Source organism: Giraffa tippelskirchi, chromosome 10 (genome assembly GCF_054371585.1).
Source record: "Giraffa tippelskirchi isolate mGirTip1 chromosome 10, T2T-mGirTip1v1.2.pri, whole genome shotgun sequence".
Classification (NCBI taxonomy): Eukaryota; Metazoa; Chordata; class Mammalia; order Artiodactyla; family Giraffidae; genus Giraffa; species Giraffa tippelskirchi.
Genome location: NC_137284.1, coordinates 5,343,179 through 5,355,133, shown reverse-complemented (window position 1 = coordinate 5,355,133; position 11,955 = coordinate 5,343,179). Strand labels below are relative to the sequence as shown.

General features: G+C 64.2%; 1 protein-coding gene across 7 annotated transcripts; it reads left to right on the top strand.

Annotated features, from left to right (window-relative positions):
• The first annotated feature begins 219 nt into the window (after positions 1–219).
• TCIRG1 (T cell immune regulator 1, ATPase H+ transporting V0 subunit a3) lies at positions 220–11,955 on the top strand. 7 transcript variants are annotated; one of them, XM_081531860.1, is made up of 20 exons: positions 220–315; positions 2,503–2,703; positions 3,063–3,141; positions 4,214–4,434; positions 4,519–4,604; positions 4,868–4,994; positions 5,082–5,164; positions 5,271–5,364; positions 5,446–5,658; positions 6,317–6,461; positions 8,928–9,067; positions 9,171–9,328; positions 9,405–9,495; positions 9,977–10,095; positions 10,193–10,406; positions 10,726–10,848; positions 10,951–11,055; positions 11,130–11,247; positions 11,429–11,606; positions 11,691–11,955. In XM_081531860.1, exons 2-20 carry the CDS (start codon positions 2,587–2,589, stop codon positions 11,767–11,769), a joined length of 2,490 nt encoding a protein of 829 aa, XP_081387986.1. In that variant the 5' UTR covers positions 220–315; positions 2,503–2,586; the 3' UTR covers positions 11,770–11,955. The 7 variants fall into 7 exon arrangements, with proteins under 7 accessions (XP_081387986.1, XP_081387985.1, XP_081387990.1 ...); XM_081531859.1 differs by having other exon boundaries at positions 2,495–2,703; XM_081531864.1 differs by having other exon boundaries at positions 2,495–2,703; positions 4,214–4,438.

The window sequence follows — 11,955 nt, the reverse complement described above, 5'->3', positions numbered from 1 at the left end:
GTCTGCCCTGGGGTCTGGGCCTCCTCGCCCGGATTAGGCGGCACACGGCTCTGAACGGTTTCCCACCCGGAGGACGAGGAAACGAGGGCCCAGCCCGCGGCCTGCCTCCCACCCGTCCTCCGGCCGAGGCTCGCGCACCGGCTCCGGGACTCCGGGGGCGGGTCCGGGGCAGCCCGGGGCGGGGCTTCCCTGGCTCCGCCCCCTCCGGCCCCGCCCGTCGGGAAAAGTGAGTTGCTCGGGCGCCGCGGCGGCAGCGAGAAGTTGAACCGGGAGATCTGAGCGGAGCCGAGTAGTGCCGCGTGCGGCCGATCAGGGGTGAGTGCCCCAGGGGGGCTGCAGGGGCCCCTGCTTTCCCTGCCGCCCTCGCTTCCCTCCGCCCCGGAAGGGAGTCTTGGCGCCCCCGCCCGTGTGGATCAGTAGAGGCAGCTCAGTCCGCAGGCCCGCGGGTGTCAGCCCTTGTTGGGGGGTGGGGGGTGGGGGTGCACAGACGCTACTCAGAGGAGGAAGAGGAGAATTGGGGTGTTAACAGCCTGTGACCCCTCGTATTGAGCTCTGCCGGGCCAGGCTGTCCTCAGAGCTTTCTCTGCTGCATCTTCCTGGGAGAGAGGGACCCATTCTACAGATGCGGAAACTGAGGCCCAACCCAACTAGGAAGAGGCAGAGCTAGAAGAGAGCGCAGACCCTAGCCTGCTGCGCGGCTCATCGTGGAGAGCCAGGGGCTCAGAGGAGAGGTGTCTGGAGGAGCTGGCCTTAGCCTCCAGCCTCCCAAGGGAGAAGGAGGCGAGGGGCACAAAGTGACTAGTCTGGACCCTGAAGGACCTCAGCCCCTTCATTTGCTCTGTAAATGTCGCCGGGGTGGATCCTGGCTCAGGCAGGGGCCAGGGTAGAGGAGGGGGAGGGGATGAGCCAGTGGAGGGCTGGAACGCCAGGGGAGGGGTCTGACCAGGTCTCTGGACTCCTGTGCTGACCACCCAAGGGAAGGGCCAGGCCCCGGGGTCCTGTGAGACGGGTACCAGGCCAGACTGGTCACAGCAGCTGTCTAGGACCGCTGCCCACCGCGATCCCAGATCTAGCTCCCTGCAACCCCTCATTTGGCCAGCCCCGCCTTTCAGGGTGCCTGGGGAAAGAACAGCCCTCCCCCTGAGGACACACTTTGGGCTGGAACTTCCAAACCTGCAGCCCGGGGACCGGGCTCCTGCCTGGTTTGGCCACCTGCTGACCCGTCTATAAGACAGGGGTACTGTGCCCCCCGCCCCCGAGGCCTGCTGTTAGTTTTAAATGAGGTAGTGGAGGTGAAGAGATACATGGGGACCCTGGTTATTTTTATCTCCCCACCAGGTCCTGCTTCTGCTGGGTGGCCAAGTCCCATTCACCCAAAGAGGAAGTGGAGGCCCAGAGAGGGTGGGAGAATCCCCCAAGGACACACAGCTAGTCCTAGCTTGGGCAGGGCTCCGAGCCTCCGTCCCTGGGCCTCCCACCCACCCGCCCCTAGTCAGGGCTCCCAGCCAACTCGCCATTCTCTCCAGCTGGGGAAGGGGCTGCTTTTCCTATTTCCTCTTAAGTTAACCAGACCCAGGGGAGGAAGTGACCCGCTAGGTGGCCCCAGCCCAGGCAGCGGGCGGGGCGCTCTGGCGCCAAATGTTCACCCTCAGCGGGGCCTTCGCCTGGCCCTGTCCCTCTCCCGCCTCAGTGGGAGAGCTAAGGAAACAAAGGGGGCCGGCCCCAGGCCCCCAGGGCCGTGGCCGTGGAGTCCTGGCCTGTGGGCTGGGCGTCCACAGGGCCCATCAGAGGCCAGGGTAGCCTCCCCTGCCGACGCTGGAGCAGGGCCCCCGCCAGGCCCTTCCTGCCCATTCAGTTTCCATAGTTTCACTTTCGATGGTTTCGACACCTGGAGGACTCCTCCCGGGGCTGCGGCGGGGCTGCCCAGGCCTCAGGGGAAGGTCCTCCTTGCTCAGAGGCCCTGCCCGTCCACTGTGTCCTGCCCGAGGCCCAGGGGTGGCCCCCACCCCCTCAGCACACAGATGCTGCAGGGAAGAGGCAGGCTCCAACTGCCTGAGGGAACAAGCCAGAACTCAGCCCCCTGTCCTTGTCATGGACGCTCCCTGGGGTGGAAAGGCGGGGGCTCCAGCTGGCCGGGGCGGGTCAGGAGGCCAGCGCTGGAGGTGGCCTGGGGCGGGTCAGGAGGCCAGCGCTGGAGGTGGCCTTTGACCTGGGGCCCCGAGGAGGTGCAGGCAGGTCACGGAGAGGGCACGACAGGAGATGGTGCCAGGTGTGAGAAGAGCCACTGTCGCCAGGATCCACCAGGGCAGGGGCGGGGGGTGCAGGTGTCTCAGACAAGTCAGACCCAGCTGGGAAGGAGCTTGGTGTTGGACTCTGGGTCTGGCCGTGGGGTCAGCTGTGCTGCTTACTTCCGGTATGACCTCGGCTCCCTGCCAAGCCACCCTGGGCCTCAGATTTCCCATCTGTCAGATGGGGTGATGACAGCACCTTGCAGGAACTTAGGAGCACGGAGTTCCTAGACAGTGGGCAGCTGCCTGTTTCCTGCCTCCTGGCCTGAGCCCCCACGCCTGCCTGCCCCGCAAGACCATGGGTTCCATGTTCCGGAGCGAGGAGGTGGCACTGGTCCAGCTCTTCCTGCCCACAGCTGCCGCCTACACCTGCGTGAGCCAGCTCGGGGAGCTGGGCCTGGTGGAGTTCAGGGATGTGAGTGGGGCCGGGATGGGCGTGGGGGGAGGCCTCGTCCCTGGGCATCCCAGAGGGTGGACCATTGCCTTGTACTGACCCCCGGCCCGGCTTGAATCCCGGCCGCCTCTGCCCCTGGGTGCTCTGTTCTCAGGAAGGCTGGCTTTACTCGCGCTTGCCCCAGCCTGGGTTCAGCCAGGCCTCCTCGGCGCTGGTCCACGTGCAGCCTGGTTGTCCTCACCTGGGCATCAGGAGGGTCATGGTGTGGTCAGCACCTTTTGGGGGAGGCATCTATGGCCTAAGGAGAGCCAGCCTGGCCCTCGTGGGGGACCTCCTTGGCCCCCAGCCTGGAATACTGACCCCTCCATGCACAACCACAGCTCAACGCCTCCTTGAGTGCCTTCCAGAGACGCTTCGTGGTGGATGTTCGGCGCTGTGAAGAGTTGGAGAAGACCTTCAGTGAGTTGGTGCTGGGCCCACACCCCAGGCAGGCTTCTTGGAGGAGGTGCCAGTGGAGCTTGGTCTGAAAGGAAGAGTCCCAGGCACCCACTTGGAAGGCAGAGAAGGGAGAGCCAGGCCAGGCCCTGCAGAGCCAGGCCAGGGCAGCTGGGATCTGTGGGGTGTTCCTGAGTGAGCTGAGCAGATGTCCAGGCCAGGGTTTGGACGAGCCCTTGAGTGCTGAGTGAGAACTTGGGACATCATCCTGCAGATGCTGAGAGCCACCCGTAGATCTCTAAGCAGGAGAGAAGCGTGGATAGAACTTTCTCTGCTACAGGTGGACTGGGATGAGCAGAGGCCACCAATCTTGGCTTCTCCTTGGACCTGGGCAAGAAGGACCCCTGGCCTGGGTTGTGTTCCAGAAACCCCTCCCAGGAGGACCCGCACAATGGGAGGATAGAGCATGTCTGGTTAATGGTTAGCTTGCCTGATGGGTTTTAAGTAGTCAGGCAGGTCCTCCGTGGGTCTGCATGCAAGCTGCCGTCCGAGGCCCTGCAGCGCTAGGCTGCCTGCCGGAAGACCGCTGTGGGACCCAGGCCAGGGACTGGGGACGGATGGAGAGCAGCCCAGAAGAGCCCCGGGGCGGGGAAGCAGAGCAAACACGCAGGGGTGGAGGTTTAGCCTGAGGTTTTTCTGGGGTCTTGGACTCAGTGAATCAGTTGGCTGGTGGCCAGGGGAATTTGAAGTGAAGTCTGGAATCCCCTAGATGTTAGCCAGCCCTTGGCTGTGTGTGTGCGCTCAGCTGCTCAGTCATGTCTGACTCTTTGTGACCCCATGGACTACAGCCCACCAGGCTCCTCTGTCCATGAAATTCTCCAGGAAAGAATACTGGAGTGGGTTGCCATTTCCTCCTCCAGGGGATCTTCCCAATCCAAGGATCGAACCCGGGTCTCCTGTGTCTGCTGCACTGGCAGGCGGAATTCTTTGCCCGATGAACCACTGGGGAAGCCCTCCAGCCCTTGGCTAGTAGTGGCCATTAGCTGGTGGCGGCCCCTGAGCGGCACCCCCTGACACCCCTCCCCTCCGCACCCAGCCTTCCTGCAGGAGGAAGTGCGGCGGGCTGGGCTGACGCTGCCTCTGCCCGAGGGGGGACTGCCGGCGCCCCCGCCCCGCGACCTTCTGCGCATCCAGGAGGAGACTGATCGCCTGGCTCAGGAGCTCCGGGATGTGCGGGGCAACCAGCAGGCCCTGCGGGCCCAGTGGCACCAGCTGCAGCTCCACTCGGCCGTGCTGGGCCAGGGCCACAGCCCCCCAGTCAGTGTAGCCCCCTGGGCAGGGGTGCGGGGCAGGGGTGCCAGGCCCCCCGGGCTGGGGCTGACAGTGCCTCTCGGCTCCTAGTCGGCAGCCACCCACACAGATGGGCCCTCAGAAAGAACCCCCCTGCTCCAGGCCCCCGGAGGGCCGCACCAGGACCTGAGGGTCAAGTAAGTGAGGGGCAGCTTGGCACTCTTTCTAGCCCAGCGTGGACTCCCTCTCCAGTACTCCCTCAGACTGCCCCCTGCCTCCTCCTCCCTTGGGCCTGGGATTCCGCTCTGCCCTACAGGTTTCTCCCCTCCTGGCATGGGCCAGGTGGGCTCCTGCCTTCCCCGTGGGAGTGAGGGGTGGTGTGCCTGGCCGGGATGGGGAGGCGGGGTGGAGGGGAGCGGAGGTCGGTGCAGCCCCTGCCCAACCCCGCCTGGCCCTGCAGCTTCGTGGCCGGTGCGGTGGAACCCCACAAGGCCGCGGCCCTGGAGCGCCTTCTCTGGAGGGCCTGCCGCGGCTTCCTCATTGCCAGCTTCCGGGAGACGGAGCAGCAGCTGGAGGACCCGGTTACGGTGCGTGGGCGCGGGTAGGGGGCAGCTTGGGTAGGGGTGCGCCCCCCGGGGCGGGGACTGCAGGGTAACCTGGGCCCCCCTCCGCAGGGTGAGCCTGCCACGTGGATGACCTTCCTCATCTCCTACTGGGGTGGGCAGATCGGGCAGAAGATCCGCAAGATCACTGACTGGTGAGCCCCCTGGGGCCCTGGGTGTCCTCCCGCCACACGCCGTCATCCACACTCCCGTGCATGCGGCCTGGACCCCTCCCTCACTCACCGCCCGGCTCCCTGCCAGTTTCCACTGCCACGTCTTCCCGTTCGCGGAGGAGGAGGTGGCCCGGCGCGCGGCCTTGCAGCAGCTGCAACAGCAGAGCCAGGAGCTGCAGGAGGTGGGTGCCCGCGGCCGCGGTGGACCTCCGGCCACCATCCTCCCGGCCCACCACCCCCCTGACCGCCCGCTCTGGCCACAGGTCCTGGGGGAGACGGAGCGCTTCCTGAGCCAGGTGCTGGGCCGTGTGCAGAGGCTGCTGCCGCCCTGGCAGGTGCAGATCCGCAAGATGAAGGCTGTGTACCTGGCCCTCAACCAGTGCAGTGTGAGCTCCACGCACAAGTGCCTCATCGCCGAGGCCTGGTGTGCCACACGCGATCTGCCCGCCCTGCAGCAGGCCCTGCAGGACAGCTCGGTGAGCGGGGGTCCTCCCGCCCGCCCCCGCTGCCAGGCAGGGGCTCCTCCTCACAACACACTTCCCAATCCCGGTGCCATGGGCGCCCTGCCTTTGCCGGGGCTCACCCTCCTCCGGGGAGTCCTCCGTAATGGCTCTGGCCCCACAAGCCCTCTCCCCACCCCCACTGCCCCCGATGCCCTGGGATGGGCCATCACATCCTGCCGGCACTCTGGGTGTTAAGTTAGGACCAGGCTCTAAGTCAGACCCAGGCTCTGCAGGCCTCGGCCCTGTGACCTTGGGCTGATTGGAGGGAGCCTTGGGCTCATCTGTGAAATGGCTATGCTGACCCTGCCTCCCGGGGGGTGGCCCCAGTAGGCAGGATCACTGGTGGCAACAAGGGGCTCCCTCTCCCTAGCCACCTGGATGGGAGGAAGCATGCTTGTTTCCCAAGTGACTTCTGGGCCAGTCTCTGGCCATCTCTAAAGCCCCCTGGACAGGGGGCAGGTGGGGCTGGTCGTCTGGTTTCACAGGGAGAGAAGGGGCTGCCCCGGGTGAGACCCCACAGTGCTCTGCCTCTCCAGCTCTGCCTGGCTGCGGGGGTCCGAGGCCCCTGGAGGCCCCTGCAATCAGCCTTCTCTGTCTGTCTGTCTGTCTGCCTGCCTGCCGACTGCCCCAGAGCGAGGCGGGTGTGAGCGCCGTGGTTCACTGCATCCCCTACCGGGACATGCCCCCCACGCTCATCCGTACCAACCGCTTCACGGCCAGCTTCCAGGGAATTGTGGATGCCTACGGTGTCGGCCGCTACCAGGAGGTCAACCCCGGTGAGGGCTGCCGCCTCCCGCAGCCCCGGCCTTTGGGAGGGTCAGCTGCTGCTCTGGGTGGAAGGCTGGCAGGGCTGCAGCTCCATGCTGGGGCTGCCCCGGGCTCCTAGGATGAGAGACGCTCTGCTTCCCATGCCCTTGAGGGGACCCTGGGGGCTTCAAGTTTATCCCCAGCAAACCCCATCTTGTTACACGTACAAGGGAGCCAGCCGAGTTGTGCAAAGAACAATAGCTTTGCAGTAGGAGTGGCCCGGGTTTGAGATCCTACTTGCTTACTTTAATGAGTTTTTTAGCTTTTCTGAGCCTCAGTTTCCTCATCTATAAAATGGAGATAACGGTTCAGCTCTGAGCAGTCTTGGGAAGATGAATGGTCACCAAAGGTTGCAAACCAGCGGCCCACAAGGCCAGAATCAGTCTGCTGGTATGTTTTGTTTGGCCAGATAGTTCAGACACGTTGAAAGGTTTGAGTTGGGTCAGGTTTTCCCAGAAGCAGATCCTGAGGTGGGGTCTCTGTTGCAAGTGGTCTCTTAAGAGAGGGGTTCCCGGGAGAAACCAGTAAGGGACCTCAGGGGATGGGAGGCATGCGGGAAGGGGCGGCTGAGCAGGGTCAGTCCTGGGTGAAGTCCAGCCACACTGGCGCGTGTCTGTCTCAAGGCCGACAAACAGGGCTTCCACACCCGGCGCCCTCAGTTGTCGGCCAGGCCTGGCGGGCAGGCAGCAAGGCCGTCAGCTCCTGGCACATCCCGGGTGCTCACCAGCCTGGCAGGGCTGCTGCTTGGAGACTGGTGCACCCGGCAGGGGCCCACACAAAGCTGCCGAGGGCTCCGTGCCACCCGGGCAGAGCATCTGCTGCAGGCACCAGGCTTTAAAGTCAGAGTTTTGGCAAAAGTCTGCCTTTTCCCAAGACTTTGGCAAAAAGAGAGATTTGGCAGCATGGTGCCCACCCCCAGGAGGCTGGAGCTGGGTGTGGCCGCCCCTCCCGTTTGGGTCCATCCTGGGGCCAGAGGGCACTGGCTCCCTCCCTCCCTGGCCCCGGCCAGCTTCCTGAGGCCCGTGGGACCTGGCCTGTCACCCGCCCGGTCCCTCTGCTTCCAGACAGCACTCCCCCTGAGGCAGGCTGGCTGCCATGTGCCCAGTGGCCCGGCGTCCCCGGGGTCACTGGGTGAGGGCTGCAGGGTGTCTCAGTGTGAGCCCAGAGGAAGGGTCTGGGGGTGAAGCGTGAGGAGGACCTTTCAGGAGGGGGACTTAGTCCCAGGCCAGGGAAGGGTCCTGCCTCACCCGGTGGGCAAGAGAAAGGGTTTGGGGCCCCCAAGGTGGTACGCGCAGGACCTGCGGGTGGAATCTGGGGCTGTGTGGACTGAGGCCTGGATCTCGTGTCCTCTGGGGCCTGCTGACCCTCCAGGACAGCACCTGGGAGCTTGATGTGCCCTCCCCTCTGCCGATTTCGCCTGCCTGTAGTTCCTCTGCATTGGCAGGTGGCAGACTGTGCGCTAGCAGGTGGCGGTCTGCTTGGAGCAGCCTGATCCCCAGATATCCATGGCTGGTGACGGGCCCCCAGCTCTCAGAGCAATAGCTCCGGGGGGTGTCCATTTGCTCAGGCTGCCGTAAGAGAGCATCCCCGATGGGGCGGCTTCAACAGTAGGTATTTATCGTCTCTCCGTTCTGGAGGCTGGGAACCTGCGATCAGGGTGTTGGCAGGGCTGGTTCCTCCTGAGAGCTTGAGGGGGCTTCTGTTCAGGCCTCTCGCCTTGGCTGGCAGGCAGCCATCTTCACGTTCGCATGGTCTTCTCGTGTCTGTGTCTAAGGTCCAAACTCACCCATTTTATAAGGACAGCAGTTATATTCAATTAGGACCCACTCTGATGACCTTGTTTTCACTTGGTTACATCTGTAAAGATTGTATCTCCGAATGAGGTCACTTTCTAAGGAGCAGGGGGGTTAGGACTCCAACCTACCTTTGGGGGGGCAGGGGGCACAATTTGACCCATAACTGGGATGTGCATTAGAATTCTAACATCTATGAGAAATTTTCCCCATTTGCTAAAGGGAAGCTGAGGCCCCAAAGATTAAGTGACCAACTTGGCCTTCTGGAACTTGCCACGGGCCAGCCAGGACTTCCACTGGGCTCTCTGTGCTTCTGCTTAAAGCTCTTCTCATAAAAAATAGCTACAACTAATGAGTTTATATTGCTTATTTATAGCCTGCTGTCTCATTTTTAATAGCCCCAGAAAGTAGTGGTATTATAATCTCCGTTTTGCCCATGGGGAGGTGGAGGTTCAGCGAGGTTAAGACACTAGCCAAAGGTTGCACAGCTAGTAGATGGCTGGCTCTTGCATACGGGCAAGCAGTGTGGCATCCCTGCCTGGCAAACACCACCTTTGTATCTCTTGGGGCCCTGAACCCTGGCTTGGGGACCCCTGTACAGGCACGGGGTCCTGGCTGACCGTGTGGCCCCTCTGCCCACAGCGCCCTACACCATCATCACCTTCCCCTTCCTCTTTGCTGTCATGTTTGGTGATGTGGGCCACGGGCTGCTGATGTTCCTCTTCGCCCTGGCCATGGTGCTGGCCGAGAACCAGCCGGCTGTGAGGTCAGCGCAGAACGAGGTGAGGGGTGGCGGGGGTCTGGGGGTGAGGGTGGGGTTTGGGGAGGGAGGGTGCAGGCACGGCCGAGGGCCGGGGCCAGCTCTCACCACACCCACACCCCCAGATCTGGAGGACCTTCTTCGGGGGCCGCTACCTGCTGCTGCTCATGGGCCTGTTTTCCGTCTACACCGGCTTCATCTACAACGAGTGCTTCAGCCGCGCCACGGCCATCTTCCCCTCGGGCTGGAGTGTAGCGGCCATGGCCAACCAGTCCGGCTGGAGGTGAGGCCCGGCCACTCCCCTACTGCAGCCCCGAGGCCCCTGGCCCCTGACCATCCCCTCCCCACTCTTGTCACAGCGATGCCTTCCTGGCCCAGCACCAGCTGCTTGCCCTGGACCCCAACGTCACCGGCGTTTTCCTGGGACCCTACCCCTTCGGCATCGACCCTGTGAGTCCTGCCCATCTGTCCGAGGTGGAGCGGGCGGGAGGGTGGGTTGGGGCTCCCCACTCAGGGCCCCCCAGACCAGGGCCTGCCTGGCAGGGCCCACACTGCAGCCACTTGAAAAGCAGAGAAGTGAGTCCTGATAAGGACAGTGTTCTGTAGCCCTGTCTGTGCCAGGCGGGCACCGTTCTGAGGCCTTGTTGAAATGATTTTGTGTCCAGTCCTTGTGACAACTCCATGGCGTGCATGTCAGTGCACACTCTCCCCATTTCACAGATGAGGAAGGTGAGGGTACATGCCCAGGGTTGCCCGGCCAGGAAGAACTGGGGTTGGGGCCCAGGCTGTGCTCTTAACCATGCCGCTCTGCTGCCCCTCATTGGGTGGGTGACGGATGTGCAGGGGGCCCTGGAGGGGCACACACGGGCCGATGAGAGTGACTCGGGTGGGGAGGCCCCTTCGTGACCCCCCGGCCCTCCTGCTCCCCCAGGTCTGGAGCCTGGCCGTCAACCACCTGAGCTTCCTCAACTCCTTCAAGATGAAGATGTCTGTCATCCTGGGGGTCACCCACATGACCTTCGGGGTGGTCCTGGGAGTCTTCAACCACGTGTGAGGACTGGGGTCCTGGGGTTGGGGGGCCCGAGCAGGGCCAGAGTGGCCCTGGTGACCTGACTCCCCCCTACTTCGCCCCCCGCCTCTGCCCCAGGCACTTTGGCCAGTGGCACCGGCTGCTGCTGGAGACCCTCCCCGAACTGGTCTTCCTGCTGGGGCTGTTCGGCTACCTGGTCTTCCTGATCGTCTACAAGTGGCTGCACTTCACGGCCGCCAGAGCCGCCTCGGCTCCCAGCATCCTGATCCACTTCATCAACATGTTCCTCTTCTCGCGCAGCCCCACCAACCAGCCGCTCTTCCAGGGGCAGGTGGGCGGGGCGGGGCCGGTGGGCGGGGCGGGGCCGGGTGGGCCCACCCCCACCACGGGGCCCCGCCCCTTGGCTGCAGGATCCTCGTCTGGAAAGCGGGATGCAGACCTGAGGCCATGAGACAGGGAGGAGGGAGGTCGAAGGACCAGCAGAGGTGGTCCAGCCGAGGGGGTGCTGGAAGTCTGGGGTGCCACCCGTCCCAGAACTCCGTGTGGGACGGTGTCCCTGCTCCGTGAGGGGCCCTGGCGGAGAAGTGGGGGGCAGGCTCCCTGGGCCCCGGGAGCCGCGGGGCGCCCTGACTCCTGCCCCTCCCTCGCAGGAGGTGGTGCAGTCCACCCTGGTGGTCCTGGCCCTGGCCACAGTGCCCGTGCTGCTGCTGGGCACCCCCCTGTTCCTGCGCCGGAAGCACCAGCGCCGCCAGTCTCGGAGGCGGCGACCGCTGGTAGGGGCAGGGGAGGCGTGCAGGGTGGGTGCTGAGGGTGGCGTCCAGGCCGTGAGCCCATCTGGCCCATGCATCTGCTGATGCTGATGCTCCCACCTCCAGCATGAGGACAAGGCCGGGCTCCTGGGCCAGCCTGACGTGTCTGTGGCCAGCCAGAACTCTGATGAGGAGAAGGCCGGATGCCTAGGGGACCAAGAAGAGGAAGAGGTGGGTATGGGGACTCCCTGGGTCGCGGGAGGCCAGCGGCCCGGCTTGCCCCTCACTGTTGCCCGTCCCCCCAGTTTGTCCTGTCCGAGGTGTTCATGCACCAGGCCATCCACACCATTGAGTTCTGCCTCGGCTGCATCTCCAACACGGCCTCCTACCTGCGCCTCTGGGCCCTAAGCCTGGCCCACGCCCGTGAGTCCCAGCGCCAACCCCCTACACACGGCCGCTGGAGGGGTGGCCTCCCGTCACTTCCCAGTGTCCCTGTCTGGAAAGGAGGGGCGGGGGAGGAGGTCCCCTGCTGGCCCATGGGGAGGACGGGCTTAGGGATGCAAGGTGGCTGGGCAGTTCCCACCGCTCCCTCCCTCATCTGCAGAACTGTCGGAGGTCCTGTGGGCCATGGTGATGCGAGTTGGCCTGAGCCTGGGCGGCGAGATGGGCATGGAGGCCGTGGTGCTGGTCCCCGTCTTTGCCGCCTTTGCCGTGATGACCGTGGCCATCCTGCTGGTGATGGAGGGGCTCTCGGCCTTCCTGCACGCACTGAGGCTGCACTGGTGAGAGCCCGCGGGCTGGTGCGGGCAGTGTGGGGGGGCCGGCCAGGGGCAGGGATCCTCTCACCAGCTCTCCTCCTCCCCCAGGGTGGAGTTCCAGAACAAGTTCTACTCGGGCTCTGGCTACAAGCTGAGCCCCTTCACCTTTGCCGTGGAGGATGAGTAACACCCACGACCTGCCCTTACTGTGCCAAGCAGGAAACAAATACCGAGGAGGCGGACTTCCCTGGTGGTCCAGTGGTTAAGACTCCGCGCTTCCAATACAGTTCGATTCCTGGTCAGGAACTAAGATCCCACATGCCACATGGTGCGACCAAGTTAAAAAAATAATAAAGATGAAGAAGGCCTAGGA

Excerpts from the sequence above, each read along its gene's own strand:
- TCIRG1 (XM_081531860.1), top strand. The coding sequence starts at position 2,587 with ATGGGTTCCATGTTCCGGAGCGAGGAGGTGGCACTGGTCCAGCTCTTC. Across the intron at positions 2,704-3,062 it reads GCCTGGTGGAGTTCAGGGAT|CTCAACGCCTCCTTGAGTGC; the intron begins GTGAGTGGGGCC and ends GCACAACCACAG. Across the intron at positions 3,142-4,213 it reads AGAGTTGGAGAAGACCTTCA|CCTTCCTGCAGGAGGAAGTG; the intron begins GTGAGTTGGTGC and ends CTCCGCACCCAG.